The 22,347-nt window shown below is 31.8% G+C and overlaps 1 protein-coding gene across 2 annotated transcripts in view; it reads left to right on the top strand.

The window, feature by feature from the left end:
- The window catches only part of LOC116770775 (amyloid-beta-like protein), a 63,466-nt gene that overhangs the window by 37,292 nt on the left and 3,827 nt on the right, over positions 1-22,347 (top strand). The window contains exons 2-12 of one of the 2 annotated variants that reach the window (XM_032662381.2): positions 18,041-18,202; positions 18,750-18,885; positions 19,224-19,442; positions 19,530-19,721; positions 20,006-20,166; positions 20,396-20,503; positions 20,591-20,716; positions 20,836-20,973; positions 21,287-21,433; positions 21,762-21,857; positions 22,084-22,266. In XM_032662381.2, the coding sequence (XP_032518272.2) occupies positions 18,041-18,202; positions 18,750-18,885; positions 19,224-19,442; positions 19,530-19,721; positions 20,006-20,166; positions 20,396-20,503; positions 20,591-20,716; positions 20,836-20,973; positions 21,287-21,433; positions 21,762-21,857; positions 22,084-22,266 (1,668 nt within the window). Of the gene's footprint in view, positions 1-18,040; positions 18,203-18,749; positions 18,886-19,220; positions 19,443-19,529; positions 19,722-20,005; positions 20,167-20,395; positions 20,504-20,590; positions 20,717-20,835; positions 20,974-21,286; positions 21,434-21,761; positions 21,858-22,083; positions 22,267-22,347 lie in introns of both variants that reach the window. The other variant, XM_032662380.2, reaches the window with a different exon arrangement.

The raw sequence follows: 22,347 nt of genomic DNA, 5'->3' as shown, positions 1-22,347 counted from the left end.
ATAACGCGATAATACCTCCGCTCCGCATTTAGCGACACATTCGGGACTCTTTCAATTCATTTTAAAAATAGAACAAACAGAATGAGCACGTTAAAAAGTCATTCATTAAAAAATATTAATGTTTAAAAGTACGCTCAAATGGAAAAATGTAAAATAATTTTAAGTTGAATATAAACCGTTTCATACTGACAGCTGTATAATGGTGGTATATTTTTTTTTTAATTCATTAGCTTGAGATTTCCACGTAAGCGTAGCTTCATTAAGAGGCATTACGTTTTGCTACATTTTCAGAATATTCACATTTCTTTGATTTCGCCACGTTTCACCTTTTTGGGTGCGAATCTAAAATGTTTTTGTCACTAATGTTATTTAATTGTTAAAATATATAACCTTTTAAGATTCTCTTATATATAAAGGCAATGATTCGTGATTTAAAAGCCAATGTTTATGTGTATTTTTAAAAAAATATATTGAAATAAAATGAATTTTTTAAATAAAAGTATTATAAAAAAATATATATTCTCATATAAATAATGTCAATGACACATGTTGCCCGTGCTCTGTAGACAAAGAATTCACTGGGTCGTGATTCCTTGATAAGGTCATAAAGCTGAACTTCCCTGGTGCAATGTTACGCTTTTGTATATTGTCACTCTATAAATGAATGGTTCGTTTGTTTTTTATTTCATTATTATATGAAATAAACACAAAAAAATATTGACATAACAGAATGTGCTCAGATAAATCAGTTTTCATTGTGTTTCAATTTGTAATAAAAAATTTCATTGTTTCAATATAAATTTCTATTATTTATATAAATACGACGAATACCTTTTAAAATATAGAGTTAATAAATTAATAATTTTTATTAATACGATGTCAGTGCGATGTTTTAAACAGATTATTTTTGAAAAGGGTGCGGTATTGAGTTTTTGACCCCACCTTTGTTACAATATACATGATTTTTATTTTTAAATATGAACCTTAAAAATCTCTTGATGATGATAATTTTGATTGTTAAACAGTGAGCTTATATAATAATCGATAAACTCGTAAAATAACCTAAAACAGTCACAAAGTAATGAAGGTGTATACAATCACTAATTCAGTAATGGCCGCCGTATGGTGTATAGTTTGTTTGAGCTAGGGGGCGCTACTGACGCGGTTACACATTGTACATCGATTGACAATCGCGTTACCGAGCATTTGAACCATTTTATAGAATTAATGGAGTAAATTTTGTGAATACGGTTACACACAATACTAATAGCATTAAAATGAAACTAATATCTTTCGGATAATTACGCGTATTTTATTATTTTAAAAACTACATACTCCCGACGTTTCGGTTACTTCGCAGCAACGGGATCACGGGCAGACGAATTGTGTTAAAAAAAATAATAAAATACGCGTAGCAATCCGAATAATATTAGTTTCATTTGAATGTATACTCGCGAAAGTCTTAGAATTCATAAAAATAAATGACAAAAAAAAATGTTATAAGAGAAATTTATATACAAGTTTTGTGATCAACATATCTACGTTAAAATTGACACGAACAACCAAAATATGCTGTGGAAGTAAGTTCCCATAGTATTTTTTGTTACATATTAAGGGGGACGCAGTTGTGGGGCATAAGACACGCAAGCGTAATACCTACAATTATAGAAGGTATTTTAATTGTACAGTTATGATTCATATAACGTGCAAACATACGCATAAGTTGATTAACTATGAACAAGGACATGAATAGTTTTGCTTTTAATAAGATTTGTAATGTTTTTTCAACAATACATTATTTTCGATAATCGATACAATTACATTTAAAGTTATAATTAAAAACAACAAAACGTCGAGCGATCGTCGACAGCAAATGAAAGTAAAAAGCTCCACAGAATTAATTCGTAACTCACTCCCCGAGACTGTCGCTGAATTTAAAACAAAACATTTTTAAGCGAAGTTATTTCGAAAGTCTGTTTTTCATTCCATTCAAGAAATCAACTTTCTCAACGCCAAGGAATTAAAAAGTTTCCTCGTTTTGAAATTAAATCGTTTATCACATCGTCATTTTAAAAAATTCTGACGAGAAACACTTCCTTTATCATAATTTTTGTATGCTTTAAACATAAAGACGATGCCGGGAAACGTGAAATGTAAGCGTTACTTACATTTAATAACATAAAGCCTTATACACATTAAAGACGAATAAAACTGTCTACGTTATAAAATATAGAAATACGATTTAAAAACAATTATTATACGTCTGAAAGATTTCATATTCAGATTATCCGGGGCCATATTGGAAGCTATCGGACCTGTACGGTGTATTGTGGAGGCAATCAATACACGATCTAGTTGCCAACCTCCAATCAACTGGCTGGGCTGAAAAAGAATGACTGTTCCATTACCTGCAGAGCGGCTATAGCTTGGACGACCAAAATACTGAGAGAATCATTTCCGTTTGCTTTTAATTCACTCTTTATATCAATTAATCTGTTCCTATCGCGGTTATCATCAGGAAATGGAATGAAAAACTTACTTATTGATTCGTTTGTATTTTAATCCAAGATGGCCGCTGTTAGAAATGTATTATTTTAGTATGTTGAGCATATTTCCTTGGTTTATTATATATCAAATTGACTCTTTAAAGTCAATATGATATATATTAATGAGGTAAGTATCGCTGACATTGCATTTATATAGTTTGCACATGAGATCAATGTACGTACTAGTTTTTTTTTTGATATTTTTTTAAAATTTTTGTTAAAAACACGAGTGTTTCAACGTAGCTAGTAAATGAAAATTAATAAAAAAATTTCAACAGTTATTTTTATAATATTATTTGAACGACGTATATTTTTCGATTCAGTCATCAAACTATGCGAGTGCTTCATCTGTCTGTAAAGTGCGTCAGCAATCACAATAGCTGTAAATTTCTATATGTTTATACTTTTTGGTATTTTTTTTTTTTTGGTCGGTATTATATTTCTTTTGAAATCATCTAAAATATATTAATAAACACATACATATATATATTGAAATTATTATACTGTTGTTATTAAATTTAATACCAAATAGAATACAAAATTTTATATATTTTTTTGACTTTATAAAGGACGGTTTAAATGTATGTTTATACATTTAATTTCAAATTTCAACTTAATTAAAAAAAAAATCAGATAAATCATCTCCCAAATTTCCTTTAGAAAGAGTGTTCAGAAACAAATGAACTATATACAATAGTAAATTAATTTTAACATAAAACAAATAACAATACGTTTTATAAAATGATTTTCTGTTGTGAATGTCATCACAACAATCATCCAGACTTATATTGGATGTATTAAATTTTAAATCTGTTGCATTTCATTATGGCCACACTCTCTTCATAAACGTCTTTTTATTGGACCGTGACGTATTGTTTTTTTAATCGTTTTATAGCTCAATATCTGTCGCACGTCTGATAAAAGGTTTTATGTTGGATTAATATTTCTTTATTTTACTTTTTAATATTGTTTTTAATAATATATGAATTTATAACACAGTGGTAAAAGAATAACTTAATGTGGAAAAGGAAATAAAAGTAGACTCTTACGAATTTGTTGTCACTAAATCTTATAAAGTTTACATCATATAGATTAAAAAAAGATTATATAGATAAAAAAAAATTGGTATAAATATATCTTCTGGTGATATTTTAATATAATAATGAACTGCATTTTAAGTTGGATAATCAACCTTTTTTCTGGTAATATATTTAAAAGTTGAAAATAATGTCCAAATTAACTGCATCATTCAAGTCATTCAGTCGAATGGATTTTCAATTTCGAGATCTATTAAAAGCTATCCGCTCTCAATCATTCTTCAGCCTGACGCCGACATTAACGTTTTCATTCATTCGTTCAATCATTCGTTCACTCGTTGTTCGTCACTCTTTGCCTTACTTCATTTGATCCGTCATTAATTGGTGTTGCCTTTAAATGAAAGGTTTGCTTCATTTTCCGCAAAACATATTGTATTTTAAGAAAATGTCGATGTTATTAACATTATAGCCTATGTTCATTAGTCACTTAATTTAATTATATGAATTATCTTTAATAAGACAAGCTACTTCATTGTAATAATGAATAAAATAGTGCTTTAACCCCTTGACTATACTTTGATATACTCCGGAGTTCAATTCACTGTTTAAACGCCCATAAATCCTTTGTCTTCTAGGTCATAAATAACGCAGTTTACCCCAAAATGGTGAATTAAATTACACAACTACATCAAAAACGTTAAACACTTATTCGTCAATTTAATTAACACTTAAAAGATAACTTAAATGGTTAAGTAAAATAATAATACTTTATATTTAGGTTCAAACATGAAACGCCCACCACAATAGCCTTAGTATCGGTGGCACAATCAATGTTTGTGGTTTTGTTAAGTTCTATAGTAATATATTATTTAGTAATACGTAAGAATTTAATCTTAGACGAAGAAGTGAACGTTAATTATTCGTACTATGGTACAGGTAGTAGTTTTCTTGAATAAAAGTAGTACGTATAATATATACAAACACAACATATAAAATAATGGCTATTTATCCGTTAAAGCATATACATTTATAATAACCTTTCTAACGTCTTCACAATTATTTTCCAAAAAAATTTTTGCTCTTATTTAAACTACATGAAAATATTCCAAAAGATGTCTTACATAATAAATTATTTTAGACAAAAAACAATAACCTAACATGCGTATAATATTTTTTTTTTATTTAACAATCAGACAGAATATTTCACTGTCTAGACGGTCTCCATCGACCGCTGTCGGTATAAGTAATAACTCGCTGAATCAATACTGTCCACATTAATCGTCCCGCTGTTCATGATATATACGTAGCAACATTTAGCAACAAACAAACACACATCTTTGCATTGTCAAATGTAATTTTAACGTCACCAAACTAAAGTCAAGCATCTATCTAGTTTTCTGTATAACCATACGATTTATACGTGAAAATTTTTAAAGATATAAAAATGATCCGCTGAATTTTAAACTCAAATAGTTATTTGAAATCATCGTCTGTATAAAATGATTGCGTTCCAATAGGCATGTTCATTGAACCTTTCGAATTACGCGTTAGATACAAAACGCCAATAATTGCTTGATATAAACAAACATATTGCATAAGCCTATTGGATTATTTATTCAATTGTACGTAATTAATAACATGTAATTATTATTAAACTGTTATTGCAACATTAACTAACTTAAATTTCAACGCAATGCGCCACTGCGTCAAGGCTAAACACAATATTACGGCTTAGTTTGGATTAAATAAAAACTACGTAATTTACGCTATTAACATTATTTTAATATAAAAATATAGAATATTTATCATATTTGTAAGGTTTTATGACTTAAATTATAGTTAATCTTGCCATGATATTAGATGAAAATGTTAAAACGGGGTAAGGCGAAATAAAAATAGACGGTACTAATTACATGTCATACATGGTGTGATAGTGGGCAATGCGATTAGCGCTCGCCTTGCTACTCACTACAAAATACAGAAACATTCTCGGAATATTTTGTGTATATAACGAAAGATAATGAAATTTATATTAATTAAAACGTTTTCAGTATATCTTGATATTAAATTTAAAAAAACGTATTTCATAAAATTGATGCTATATTTTTGTATTTTTCAATATGTAATGTCGAAGTCCTTGTAGGACGGAGGTAAAATATTTTTGTAATAATATTAAAGCTTTTAAAGCTCTGGTAAATTTGACAATTATAATATTAATCTTAATATAACTATGGAATAAACGATACAGGTTTAAGAGAAGAATTGTTGAACCCGGATGTGATGTAGGAAACAACTAGAAATATTTGAAGAAATATCAAACATTCGATCTTTTTAGCTGGAAAAAAAATCCCTAATATATGTACATCTTAATTTCGGAGATCCTAAACTGTACAAATTATCCTCGGCCAAAGTAATTAAGCTATCGTCAGCGCAAAAATGTCACAAACCTTATATACTCGTAATTTTTTTGTAAGAATTAAAAGTTTTAGGAGGCGTTAATAAAATTCGAGATTTTCAATCGTTTTAACTAATTGGCGCAAAAAAAACTTCTTGTTCTTATATATGTACTCTTAAGAAAGGACAAACAAGAAGACTGAGTCGTTAGTTAAAAAAAAATTCTATTCAAATGATTATGTCAAATATTTTTCTGTAAAATAAACGCCGCGCACAAAGAACTCGTGAAAAGTGTCTTCGCCTTAACAAAGACTAATTACGTGATACTGGACACATTCTTAGAATATATTATGATATAGTTATTTAGTTCAAAATTACCTATTAACTTATTAATCAATAGGCTAGACTGTAGAATAAATAAAGAATTGTTAAAAAAATTATTATCTTAAGAAAATTGTTATCTTAATAATTCCTAAGAGGAGTCAAATCAATGTTTGTATTTATAAAAAAATATATTTTTTACTCTTGAATGGCGATAAATAAAAACATCAAATGCATAACATTATTATAATGAAATAAATCGTCAAAAATAATGATAACTAAAATCATCTTTCCCGTTTGAACAATAGTTCATTAAGATTCTTTTAATAAAAATGTGTTTACATTAGCGATCGTAAATTTTTAATATAGAACAATTAATAAATTGAATATTTTTTGTTGTATACTATTCTTGGAATGAAGGAAATTAATTCTTTCATAATCTATATAACCGGCGTGTACTTTAAAGATACAATTATATTAAATATAATATTATTATGTATTAACTATCCTAATATCCGTTATTTGTTTGAAACTTCAAAAGAATCAGAGGTTTAAAGAAGAAGTACTCCAGCTTTTCAATGGTGAATATCTTTTTTTTTTAATTAAAACTAGCTTAGGTTTAGTAGCTCGTGTATTTTCTTTTAAATATAAAATAGACAGATATAAAATACTTTGCTTGTATGTATGTATTTTTATTGTTGTGGAATCCAACACTTCAAAAGAAATATATTTTTATTACTAAAACACACACTGTCCCATGGGAAGGACTACAGCGGAAATTCATATGAATTATTCGAACAAAGTCGCGTTGGTTAACTAGTAATTTATTAGTCAATTACATTTTGATCTCAACTGCAATTCGTTACATCCATTATTACATACAATTACCTAAACAATGCCGTTTTGACATAACGATGCTAATGTTTAATCATGTAACAGTATAAGAATGAACGATAGTATAGTTTTATTAAAACATATTCTATATCTTTTGTTTATATCGCTATATATATGTAATCCATCACACTGACAGGTTGTACGTACGTTGATGTTTCAAACGTTTATCAAGTCGCTTACTGCGCAATGCAGCGCCTCTGACCTTTGAACTAATTTAAACGTGGTTATCCCGCACGTTAATACATATGTAAAACCTCTTCATCGATAATAATATAATATAATACATATATACTATATTATAATATATAATGTTTCAAAGCTGTTAATGGTTGTGTCAGAAAGAGAATACAGACATAAACTGCTTGCGTCAGCACTCATTGTAAAACTCGTATATTCTGGTAGATTCATAATCCATTGTATTGTCATATGTTGTTTTGTTCGTACAATTTAAATAATAACGGTATTTTCGAATCGATAATATGAAAAAAATATCCGAATAGTCATACATTTCAATTCCGAAATCAATCGATATTTGTGCAATACATTTATATGTCAAATATTCGGATCGTTGTAATATTTCTGCTTTTAAATATGAGGATAGATTACGTTAAATCTTCTGGTCACCCGGCTTTGGCAAATGGCGGCCATATTTCTATTCATGATGTCACGTGCCAATAGCGGATACTTTTATACCTCCGCAGTGCAGGCTAACTGTTACAAAAAGATTGTGTTTCCGAAAAATTATACGTAGATCCCACTGAATGTTACATATTTTAAATTATTATTTAACAATATTTAAAAAAATTAAATACATTATAATTCATATTAAGAATTGATTTTATTAATCTGTGACTTTTTTTTAAAACAAAAAAACCTTTTTTTTATGTTTACCCTCGACTTAATTGAAATAGATGTCATTCTTATATAATCTTGTCATTTAACGTAAGTCCCGTTACATTTAAAGATAAGGAAGGTTTTTTTTAAACTTCTATTGATAATATTTATTCTTCAATATCACGGAATGTTGTTAAGAGCTGTCATTTTCAAGAGAGCGTCACTGCCAGAATAATTTTATTTTCAAACCTCCTTTGAACTTTCCCTATTTAAATTTCATGGGATTAATATATTTTCCGATGTAATATAATTAATTTTAAGTATTGCTTTATATTATTTTAGTGTACTTTTATTGTTTAAAAAATATATATATTAATATGTAAAATTATAATTTTTATTTAATAAGAACGATTTTATTCGCGGTTTCCTCAACCAGTTATGAAGTATAAACGCGATTTGATAACTTTGTGATGCAAACGCTTTTCACGCAATGCAATTTAAATTGCAATCTATTTCAATAGCTTTCACAGCGCTATATTCATAGTGGACTTTCCCTCACAGAAATTGCCAATTTCCTGCTTCACTCTATGGCCATTTTCAATCATAATTAGTTCTTCTCTGACAGAAGTATTTAATGTATAAACGAATTTAAAAAAATGTTTTTTTTTTTCAATGAGTTACTGCGAAATATTGTATGTTTTTCATTACAATTTTCCGATGACATCGAATAATCGCCAATAAAGTGTAAAGTTTGCTCGGAACAGGCGAACTATCCAATTATGTCTGAAGCAATCGAATCGCTTGTGATCACTCGCTGTATACTCTGGCAGAATTAATTCACTCAAAGAAAAAATATTACCAATTTTATCATTTAATTGCTTTCACAATTATGTATATTTAAATTCTTATGTAAGCATTAAAAATAATTACCTCAAAGTTACAAATGACATTGTCTGTTTAAATGTAAAACAAAATGGCGGCTTGTTTGTTTTAAGTTTGATTTTCGAACAAGCCCTCCTTGATGCAAAGATTAGGGAAATACAAAACAGGGGCCCGTAAAATAGATTGTATTGTAAAAATATTGCAGCGCTGGCTTATAAACCACCCACGGGCTTTTCCAATTTGGTGTGGGAATAACAAAAAAAAGATATTGTGTTCCCAAAGAGTTTGTTTTGCAATTAAAACGCATTATACTGTATAACGTAATTCTTAATCTACGAAAAATAAAAAATTAAATAATGTCGGTTGTTAATTAAATGAAATTGAAAAAAAAACTACATACACACAGTATAATTAAAAATATTTTTTCACGTACATATATTTGCTTAATAACAAGTAACAAAGTATTAAAATATTAATGAATGATATATTAACTAAACAATATATTATACTATAAGTGTAACTGAAGGCTAAACATAAAATTATTCTTTAATGTACGTCCTTTTAACAAAGGGTCAACAAAAGTAATTTCTTTACAACGTTTAATTTTTAATCTTGGCCGAATGAAAGGATTTTAAAAAATGTTTGTCCACGTCCATGATTAGGTGCAGACTCCATTAACTGATAAGCATCAGATAACAGGCAATGTCTGGAAACAAAGCTTGAGACGAACAACTTTAATGAAGAAACCTATTCAACTATAACTCCTATATAAATTAAACAATTTTATGAAACGTGGAACAAAAAAAAAGGAAAAAAAATACACAGACAACGCCGAGAGCGGCTCATGAAAATGTAAAAACGGTGAGAATTGTTTCAAATTGACTTTCCCAGTGCTTAACATACTTAAACAGAATCATAATGTGAATTTCTTGTATGAAACGTATCGCTGAATTAACCTTAGGGACTCAGGCACCCCTATAAAAAGGTTTCAAATCGAAACCACCCCTTGTAACTTTCCCCGGCTGGGGGACGGTTGCGCGCGCATCCAAAATCAATACTGTTAATGCTAGGCACGAATAAGGCACCGATAGGGCTGTCGTGTGTATAACATCGACGTTTGACATTAATTATAATAAAGAAACATTTACAGAATACGCCTTACGATTAATAATAGCAATGGTTAAAGCTCTTTCACAATATCATGATGCATTGTCAATATTTTTTATTATATAAACAGTGTTTATTTAAAATTAATAAATGTATATCATCTTAATAATAATTTCACATATACTAAATAGGTTTAACATACATAAAATTATATTAAAAAGCTTTTAATAAATCACATCAGCCAACTCGATAGCATCATCGAGATTCAATTACTCTCGCATCTGTCTGTAATTTAAGTTCGATGTCGGCTAATAGCTTAGTGATAGTCGATGGTGATTAAATTATCGATATATCCCGATGCCAGCACTAGCTGCGACATGATTAATTGATAAGGCATTAAGATTTTCACAATTAATCCGTCTCCCGGCCGTTTCGATTTGTTATCAAAACATTATAAGGTGTTGCAAACGAAAGTCGCTCGGTCCTCGTTTAATATTGTCTTTGATGGGAGTGATATCGCCGGTAGCTTTTAGCTTTGATGTCATTTGAATCATTTAAATGTTTATTCTCTCTTCAACTTCTTTGCAAACGCTTAATATTTGAATTATTAATGGTCTGTTATCTGTGCGAGACGTTCTCGTGTGCGCGTTTAAATGAAACAAATTTTTATTTTTATTCTTTATGTCACGTTGTAAATATACTATTACATAGAACTCACGAGTACATTCTCTCTTTAATTCTGATTGGTCTGTCTACATTTCATCATAAATTACTTTTTTATTTTAAAGCAGATTAACTAAATTGTATGAGTTAAATAATGACGTTAAGCATTTACAACCAAACCGCTTACAATATCAGAATCTCCACAAAATTTAAATATGGTTCACATTCAAACAGTGTACATCACATAAGGGTTATACCCATACTAATATCGTTCCAAACAACGTAATCATAACACATTGTAATTCAAAACAAGCGGCTCCCTTATTAGATGCGATTCTGTAAAATCCAATTAACTTAAGAGCCGTTCGCGGGACGTGAATGAAATAATAAAAGTACAATTAGAAGCTGTCTGGAGACGTCATTCGGGAGGCAAAAATTTAGAATTTTCCTCATTACACAGTGACAGTAATCCCATACATAAATATATTATTAAGTATATAAAAAAAATTATATTGGTGACGTTCATCTCGCTTCTTGATTATAAGTTGTGTAAAGCTGTGTTAATATTTTTTAATGTACTACATACATCAAAAAACAAAATCACTATTTCGTTGGTTATATTGCGAGTAAAAATATCACTTCAACTCATAAATTTTTTTAGCTTTATTTTAATCGTAACGTAATGTTTATCTGGTATAGGGAACTATTTTTAAATTTATAATCTGAGTCACATGCCCCAACCCTCGCTCGGAGTTCACGAAAATTGGATAAGTTCGCGCTATCAAGAGCATATTTATCAATATCGAGGCGAGACAGTATCCGGATGCATAATATATCAGCTGTGACAGAGCTTTGGGGACGGAGGCTTTTATAGCATATCTTTATCTTATCTTATTTATTGTGGTGCCATAAAAAATATTAACAAAACAAACTACTATGATGTAATCCGAAATCAAACACGATAATGATGTGATGTGCATGTAGACACTGCTTTATATTTTATTAACATAATGTAACATTCAATAGAACGCTAGTTTATTTGGTTCAGCGTCAAGTCTGACATTTAATTTCCTGTCTGTTAAATTGAATGTATCTAACTCCTGCCAGGTTCACGTAACAGCCATATAAGTATATGTTTAACTTGGAACATGTCACTGAAGATATATTTATATGAATAAAATCTTATTTCACTTCATGTTATGCAGCAGACAAATAGTGATGTTTAAATTACATTAGAGAGAAATCGCTCTCAGCCAAAGTTGTTGGAAGTGCCAAGTTATAAACACTTGGAAGGCTTCAGAGGGAGCCGATCGTATAATCGATAACTTCTGAAGGCTTCACGTCGTTACGTCTCTATATATACGTATTTTTGTTCGTCAATAAATACCTCGCCTATTGTAGGTACTCGTTCCTACAAATTATACCGAGCATTTCACGAGAAAATTGTTTGATACGTCGATATTAATATGAACTTTGCTACATAAGGCAGCGACAACAATCTGGAGTGCGGGAGATGTTCAGGAAGCACTTAAACTTATCCATAGAGTTGAAATGACCTTTCAAAATCGTATCAAGCGATCCGCAGCAACGGCCGTATGTAAAGTGCCGTGTTTTATGTAAATAGCGAGTTTCTTTACCCTCACCGTTCAAAGACAAATGGTCCCGCGTCAGGTTCTATTTATCATGTTTACAGCTGGCGCCATTTTGTAAGTTATATTTCAGAGGTCAAAGTTTATTTGCCATACAAAGCCGATGGCCACGCCTTTCGAGTGTAACGGCATACGAGTTTCCATGGAAATCCCTTTGTGAGGTTTTTATCGGTTTTACATGAAAATTGAATATAAACTATTAGAAATATTTGCTGTTTTCAACATAGCTTTGTTATTTTCGACGATCAATTTTTATATTTATGCTATCTGACATCGGAACATACCTACACGTACTAAGATTTTAACCTACGAATTTTTAACCAAGTAACTTGTTATATAACTTAGCGATAACTACTTATGTTGTATGCGGATGTAAGTTTGTAAAATTCTTAAGAAAAGCGAGCAGAAAACTTTATTTCAGTTAATTAAAACTTTATTAAGATCGTATTGAATTTTAAGTGGGACGGATGTGACAAAGTTACCTCTGAGAGGTCCTTACATAACGCTTCAGTGTAAGACTGCTGAGTAGTTTGCTCAACGCTGATTTCCATATATTTGCATGAACTCTAAACCCCTTTAAATTCACGAGAAACACATATCAGTACTTAATAACTGTTTGAAATAAAACTGATAAAACTGATGTGTTTTTAGACAAAGCATTCGTTTAAATTAACTCTATAAAAAAAAAAAAATATATATATATAGTTTTTATTTAGATTGATTAAGGATTTTTTAAGGCTGTATTTCTTATTTCATAAAAAAAAATTCACATTTGATTTAAACAACTTTCTATGAGCAAATCAACTCAAGAAAATCATCATAATATCATATCGAATTATTCATTTTTAACCTGAAACCCGTCAAATTCAATATTAATATGCCATTATACGATACATGGGTTTTTCATGAGAGAATATAATGTCCACGCCTCCATACATGTATATTTAAACTAAGGATCCATTATATATATATTTAGATAAAGGTTTCGTAACTAAACTTAATTGCCAAACAAAGAGGGAACATGATTTGATCTTCTGAACAATATTATTTAAATAAATCGAGTTTCAATCTCAAATAGTTTTAAGTGATGTATGGTTTATTCTACGTTTGCGGGGCAGTTGAGTGCAAAGTCTAATACTCCGATGGAAGCTTCTAGACTACTACACCAACAGATATAAAATGTACTTAACTCTTTAAAGTATTCTTAAAGTATAAAATAGATTTTTAGCTAAGTCTAGACGGGCGATGTAGGTTTAAGAGGTTACTTAAACTTTATGGGGCTGTTTGTAGAGCGGTTTATGGGATTCGTGCCTTGGAAGCGGTCTAATCAATTTAACTATCGACTACCAAACAGTTGCACTAAAGCAGAATATATTTATCATGCTGTGACATGTAAAAGAAATGTTATAACGTCAAATACTAAGCAAATATTACAAGTAAAACACTTATAAGTATATAGGAAATATGTACGAGATATAACATTACAAATGCAAACAATATCATGCTTACACAATTTTACGAGGCCAATAGAAAATTCAGTTCACATGAAGAGCTTTGCATTATAATAAGAAAACGGCTATAGTGATCCCGTCTTATGTAACACATGTACATTTATTTTCTAACAAACGATGAGTTATACATAACAGTTGTGTAATATTTATTCCTATATATATAATTGTTCTATTCGATTCTTTCATATCTTAAATCAATATTTCTTCATCATTAATGATAGAATTAATTCTGAAGTTGTTCTATGTAAATAATAAATTCGTTTAATAAATTTATCAATATTATAATACATGAAATGTAATTTTTATTTTATATTATAACAAAAACTAATTAAACCAGCCCGTATTTTTAATCTGTTTATGAGACAGTCGCTGTCCTAAATCTACATTTGTTTTTGCGAGGGATATCATTATATTTATAGAGTATCTCTATTAAACTTCAAATATTTAAAGTACTATATATCAACCAAACGTTTTTCAAAGGAAACGTTATTTCTCAATTAATATTATATTAAATCAGGTTTTTAGTTTAGATATTGAAAACTCGATTATTTTTATACACGGTGATGTCAGGGCGAAGATTTTATGGAAAGGTTACACACACTTGTTATATTAATTTACAGGACTTTAAAAATAAACTGAAAGGTTATCATAGAACAATCTGGTAGCTAACATACGGAGCGTTTATAATGTAATAAATTAAATTAATTAGTGATTAATTTTTAAACATCGTTTATGTAAAGCAATCACTACTTTGTCGAAACGCGCCCGATGTAATAAATATGCATACGAAGGTATCAAAGCTGGCAGCGGTTAAGTTACAAGTCAGAAGCAAATCGGAGTTAGTTTCAATGTTAAATGTATGTAAATTTTGAGGGACATTAAACGACTCCACTTGCCGGTCGCGGAGCTTGTGAGATTCCTTTGGAGTTGAACTTTTTATGAATAATTGCAGCCAGTGTGACATTTTACGTTTAACTCGTTCAACCTCTTTCGTGTTTTATTTTTCATTTGATTATGTCACCTTATTTGCAGTTAAGGTATTTTGTGATTGAGGAATGAAATTCTCAGATTATTTAAATATTTATTTCAATGAGATAAAACTCGCCATTCCAGAGTCATTCTGTTAGTAAGCTAATATAGTCATGATTTCATCTAGTCCTCTTAATGTTCTTTTAAAATAAAGAATTTCAGCCACAACAGAACTCTTAGAAAAACATTTTATTACACAACAGTATATTGTTACAATGAAAGCATAAATCCCTTAGTGATATTCAGTAACGAGACAAGTTACGTAGAACGCCACAGAGCGCGAACTCAGAGTAACAATAGTCTAAAGTTAGAAACTTAGACCTGCTTTTCTAGAATATGGTTACTACATTAACTACGGAGTATTCTTCGAGAACAATCGATATTAAGTTCAATGAGTCAGTTATGTACAATAAAGTAACAAAACCACGCGAATTACATGATATATAAATGAATTTATAACTATATATTTATATTATGATAGTTTTAGCTTTCACGTCCCGGTACACGGAAAAGATTTTGACCTGTTATTAAATTAAATAATTTTCGTTTCCGAGTAGAGAACTCCGTGAAGCAATCGGTGAGTTCTATTGTTGTGATATGATAATATATTATTATGAACGATCCACTCGGAGTATTCAGTACCCGGATCATGCTGATCGTCTGACAGAAGGGTTGGAATCTCTTATAAGGTTGAGTGATATGGGGAAATGGACATGGGTCCACAATGGAATTAAATTGATTAAATTCCCGATGAGATATTTAATCAACATTTTCAGTAAATACTCACGGAGTTGGCATCATGTGTATGCGACAAATAATTGTTTTATATATATATATATATATAGATATAACATAGCTTCATAACATAACATATTATATATATATATATTTATATATATAATATTTTTTTGTATGTGATTAAATATAATTCAACTTTCCCACATCATTAATGAAACGGAATGTTTTAAATTTAGAATTTTTTCAACTGCTTCCTAGTTCATAATATTTCTCAAACTGTACCGATATAGAAATTTCATAAACATGTCATGTGGGAGTAATCAAAAATATCACTTCAACTATATTATATATAACATTTATATTACAATTCTCAAACTATTTCAAAGTATATTCATAGCTATTGAAAAATATATATTTATACAGTAAATAATCACTATTTAGAGCTTGTTTTAATATTAAATGTTGCACTTGTTTGTTTCACCTTAAGCAATGGAAGCGTCAGTCTGTACGGAGTGCACTTTATTTAATTAACTCAAAGGAATGTGAATAACGAAGCGGAAAGTTTGTAATTAGCGCATTGAAGGAAAGTCGACACAAGAACCGCTCGCTTTGAGTCCGACAACGAATGTAACAATTATCACATGCAACTGGAAATTAAAGACCTTCGTTTTGTTAAATAAATAATAAAGAGAAATCAAATATTGATCATGTTTATACCGTAGAGGAGTAAAACCTTATGATGCTGGAAATGTCACAGAATACTAAATGATATTCTTTAATCCGACGCCATAAGTGTCATTGGTTAAATGAAGCAAATAACCTGTCTGTCTGTCTGTCTGCTCGATATTAATTCACACAAAACTACCGAACCGTGTCGAAAGAAATTAAGTTTCTACGAAGCGGCGGTATAACCTATGCGTAAAAAAATATATAAACATTTGCTAAATTTAATCCAAATATTCGATACAAGGACCAAGATGGAATAACATTTATCTATCAAGAAAAACTCTCAAAGAATATTGAAGCATTAATGCATAATTTAGAATTTAGATTAAACGATAATAGGAAGGTAAATGTCAATACGTCAGCCAAATAACGTTCGCAAAAGTATCAATTGTAACGCAAATAGCTTTTTGTTTCCGAGCAAGATGACAGCGATCAAACATTCAAGGGACGTAGCCGGATGAAAAGGGCGGAGTGACTACCTTACCTTAGTAAATACAGTTTAAAAGTTAAAACATATAGAACCTTTTTTGTACAAGCAATAATACAAGATCGGATATAACATTGTAAGCACGTCCAAATGTATTGTTATTATATATCAAATACATAGAGTTATATATAACACAAAAATATATATATTTTTTGTTTATGTTTTACTTACTATTAGATTTTATAGAAAATTTAAAAAAAAAATCTTTAATTATCTTGATTGTCATACAAAAAATGAGAAAAGAATTAAATTACAAAAAAAAAGTCAGCTTATCAACAAAGCTTTCGTATTTTTGTAGCTTTTATAAAGTACATGTTAGGCTGTAATGATTTTTAATAACAAAGGCTTTTAAACAATCGTACAAATTCAAAAGTTAATTTCGGGAACAGCACTTTAAATCTTTTCAATTCGCGTTCATTGTTCTCTCCATAAGGTATTTGTGAAATAAAATACTACGTTTAAATATGAAACGAAATAAATTCACAAATGAAATTCTTAATATAATATTCGGATATAATTGAATTTGTTTAAGGATTCGTCACAAATTCTACAAGGGTTGAATGACCTGGAATAAATCCAGGAAAGTGGAAATAGTGAGCCCAGACGTCTAGACAACATAATATTATGCTCTTATCTGGCAACTACAAACTATAAACAATATCCATTAACCGCTGGTATATTTTCATTAGATTCGGTCACACTATGATAGCCTCATACCATCAGCTCAGATATTAATTTTTAATACACATACAAACACAATCCGGACAATTAATTATAACGGAATATTCATCCATATAAATAATATAATATAATTAACTAAGACAAGGAAGAATAATATATAACATGCGAGAAAAAGTTTTTTTTTTAACTCTACCTAGATCTGCGTATTATTTACTCATCTTGAATTATATAAAATATAATAAATTAATATTGTATTACAGTGGAACACAAATGAATATCCGTTTCCGGTTACATTTATATATACATCAAATAAATTTGTTAAATCTTTAAACGCCAAATTTTAATCAATGTAATGAGACAGAATTGACTCTAATATCCATTGACATTTTGACAGCATGGATATGTACATATATAGATTTTTTATCGTCTTCGATCATTGTTAATAATTAAATGGCTACAAAGAACAGGGCTTATTACCAACATGTCGTTTGAAAGATGGTTATTAATGAGTCATTCGATAATGTTTGTTTTATCGCCACAGGCGACGAGCGGTGCTGAGCCGCAAGTTGCTGTGCTATGCGAGGCCGGGTCCACCTACCACCCTCAGTACATGTCAGCTGCTGGAAGATGGACCCCCGACCTCACCACGAAGCCCCACAACTGCTTGAAGGATAAAATGGAAATACTTGACTATTGCAAGAAGGTAAGACGGGAAATACCCTTTATGGGAATCTAAGAACTGAAAAATGGCTTTATGTTATGGTACAACTTCAAGATGTGAATTATATAACTTTAACTGGGAATATAAGGTAAAATTTGTTGAACCCGAATAGTTTGTCTAACTCGACGACAATAGAAAAATTTTGCTTCCAAGACGTCGAGGGACAATAGAATCCAGTAAACTTTGCTATACTTCATAGACAATGTAGAATTGGATTAAGAGAACTAAGTTTTAGTTAAAAACGCAGTTCAGTCAGTATTTTTGATAAATTCTAGAACTTCTAACGTTTTTAAGACTACAGGTATTGACTTTAACGGAGTAGCTTCATTAGTGTTCTGTTGAAGTTGTTAAACTTGCAACTTAACCCTGATAATGTCTTTTAACAAACAAGTGGCCGTTCAGCTCTATTTATTTAGGATTTGAGGACACGAGGTAACTTAATTATTGCTATTAAACTGTATAGGACAGGAGGGTAGCCTGGAATTCTTTTGTTGGAATGTTACTTTATTTGTATTTAAATTTTTGCTAGGTCTACCCGAGCCACGATATCACCAACATCGTTGAAGCGTCCCATTACGTGAAGGTCAGCAATTGGTGTAAGCTGGGTACCAACAATGCCGCTAAATGCAAGGTCACTAGATGGGTCAAGCCATTCCGCTGTCTCGGTACGCACTTTTATCAATATCACATAGTTTTCTCATTCAAAAATGGACATTTTCGGATCAAATTCCCTATCAAGGTTATGACAGTCCAATCAACTGTTTTTTATATATATTAAATATTGAATTATTTGTGTTCTTAAATTCCAGTTGTAGATACAACAAAAATAAATCTACCTACTCTTAAACAGAAATTCACATTTTATCAGTAATCATCGCGTTTATGCAAAACAAATTATTTACCATGATAAGATATTCAGAATACTTCTAAAACAAAAAATTGCACCAAAAACCAAAAAAGTTATACATTTCCGGTAACTACAAAGATAATTTGGCGGCAGAAGGTCCATTCCAATCGGATGCGCTGCTCGTCCCCGAGAGCTGCCTGTTCGACCACATCCACAACCAGAGCCGATGCTGGCAGTTCTCTCGCTGGAACGCTACAGCCGGCCGCGCCTGCGCCCAGAGAGGACTCCGCCTCAGGACCTTCGCGATGCTCCTACCCTGCGGAATCAGCCTGTTCTCTGGAGTCGAATTCGTATGCTGCCCTAAACATTTTAAGGGTATGTGGGAAATTATATAGATTTTAATTTCAATCCACATTAAGTCAAAATAAGTATTGGTTTACATTTATTATGTTGGTACTACAGAAAACGTGAAAATGCACAAACCAATGGATGTGGGCGTGCCAGTTAGCCCTGGTGGTGAAGAGATGCTGGCTGCCTCCGCTGCTATGGACGAGCGAGATGATGATCTCCTTGACGATGAAGACACCCTCACTGACGACGATGACGACACCCTCAACCTCAGCGACGACGATGACGACGATGACGCTGATGACGGTGCGTCTCATTGTGATTCCATTTTTATCAAGTTACAGTTGAAGGAACAAATCGTAATATTTCAGGATACCTATCTTCGTGACTATCACAAAATACCAATCAATGATTACTACAACTACAATCTATCAGCGCTTAGAATTATATATACCACAGAGATGAAAATCGGAAACAATTGATATATTTCGAATATTTATCATTTACATTTTTACAAGAATATTATAGCTTTTAAGAATATGTAAGTAAATAAAAGTGTAGGGACCGTTTTAAAATAGTAATATTCTCAGATATGGATGAAGATGAAGACGCTGATCTGACCCGCGATGATGACGCCGAAGACGACGATTACACGGACGGTGATGACTCCGGCTGGCCGCGACCTGACTCCTCCGCCGCGCCGTCTACCACCACGCCTACCACCACCACCACGACCACCACCACTACGCCGGTAATATGATCGTGATGATTATATATTACACTTTTGTTTTATTTGGCAATTTCTAGGATAATTTATATATATTATATATATAGGAATAGATCATAATTTATAAAACAAATTTCTATCCAAGACTATAGAAAAGGCTTAGCAATCGCAAAAAAGTGTCTTAGGAGATTTCCAAATACGAGTATATGTTAGGTAGATCCAGCAATGAAAAATAATGATACATTTTGTATAGGCTTCCACCGCTACCTCCGACCCCTACTTCTCTCACTTCGACCCTCGCACCGAACACCAGAGCTACAAGGACGCCCAGCAACGACTCGAGGAGACTCACCGCGAGAAGGTATGAGAACCTCTTTAATATCCATACTTCTAACTTGTTTTTTCTTAATACAATGTAGACATTAAAAATATGTTGTTTTTTCAACAGATTACTAAGGTGATGCGTGACTGGTCTGAACTAGAGGACCGATATCAACAGATGATGACCTCTGACCCCGCTGCCGCCCAAAGCTTCCGCCAACGCATGACCGCCAGGTTCCAAGCCAACATTCAGGTGAATAAAAAGTCCAACTAGGTCATACAATCAGACGCTAATAATCATAGAGATAAAAGTATCTCTATATTAAGACAGAATATTCAGTGTGACTTATCTTTGTAATATTTATGTTTCAGGCCCTCGAAGAGGATGGTGTATCTGAACGTCGCCGTCTGGCCGCCCTTCATCAGCAACGAGTGTTAGCTCACCTGGCACAAAGACGCCGCACCGCCCTCTCGTGTTACACACGGTCCCTGAAAGACGCTCCTCCCAATGTAATTCAACAATTATACCAGGCCATACCAACTGCCATGTGTTATCAAAATCTGGATATTTACGGAAACATAAAATAGAATTACTAGTTCTAGTTTTTATACAGAAAGATCATATTTTATAAATATAGAAACGGTGATCAAAATTAATGAGAATAGATCATAATGCAACGATTGTCCCAAAACAGCTCAAAAAATGTAAAATTTTAGTTTCATGTGCAAATGAAGGTGGTCAATTTGGACTATTGTATTTTTCCGATAACTTCATATGACAGTAATAAAATGAATGCCTCTAAAGACCGACCAACTTGTCCAGGCCCACCGCGTCCAGAAGTGTCTTCAGCGTTTGGTCCGCGCCCTCGCCGCCGAGAGATCAGGAGCGCTGGCCGCCTGGCGCCGTGCTGCTTCAGCCGGCCGTGAAGCCGCTGCCGCTGAACGAGCGAGTGCTGTGGACAGACTGCAGGTATGCACGAGGAGTTACAAATACAACGCAAGACTTTCAAGAACATATACCCATCTCTTATAAAGTCAACTGTTAATCTATCAAAACATTGAATTAAAATTTCGTAATATAGATGTACTTTGATATTTCAACAATAAATTTATTATCTCTCATCCGCTACATGTGAGTGTTTTTATATTCCCGAATTCAGGAAGATCCATCCACGCGTACCTTGAAATTAATTACCTGAAGTACAACCACACTTGCAGCTATCACAGGAATTTTACGAAAGCTGTAATTGAATTATTAGATAAAAATTTGTATGAATGTAACTTTCTCTCCCATCCAGGACGCCGACCGCGCTCTCCAACGGGCGTTAACGTCCCTCCGCCGCCGCCCGCACTTGTACGCTAGCATCGGAACTGCTATCGAGGACTACGTTCAGGCATGTGGAAACCTATTTATAATATTAAATAAACAATTCAAATAACACTTACAGCTGTAACTTCTTTCCAAATACATAATATTGTTATCTTATCTGTAATCTTGAACAGCTTGTCTTTGGTTTGATACCACTTCCAAATTTTCGGTGCTAAGGATCATATAACAACATAACAACTTTTCCCAAGTAATTCAACTACGACATTTATATCTAAACATTGTTTGTTCAGTCCATGCAGTCCAAGGACGACATGGCCGTCTCCCTGATGTCGATGACTCCTGAGGCTGAGGAGCTTCTTCTGGACCGTATCGAAGCCGAGGTCCAGAGAGAGCAGGCGGCTCGGGAACAACTCAACGCCAAGAGAGACCAGAGGACCAGGCAGAGGCAGGACATTGAAAACGAACGTGTCAGGGTGAGTTACCTGCGCTGCTAGCGACTTATTATTGAAAACTGTCGGAGTTAGACATAAGTTGGAGTGACAATTAACATGATT

Source organism: Danaus plexippus, chromosome 7, assembly GCF_018135715.1.
Source record: "Danaus plexippus chromosome 7, MEX_DaPlex, whole genome shotgun sequence".
In the NCBI taxonomy this organism is placed as follows: Eukaryota; Metazoa; Arthropoda; class Insecta; order Lepidoptera; family Nymphalidae; genus Danaus; species Danaus plexippus.
The sequence above is the reverse complement of the archived record's forward strand: the minus strand, read 5'-3'. Positions and strand labels throughout refer to the sequence as shown.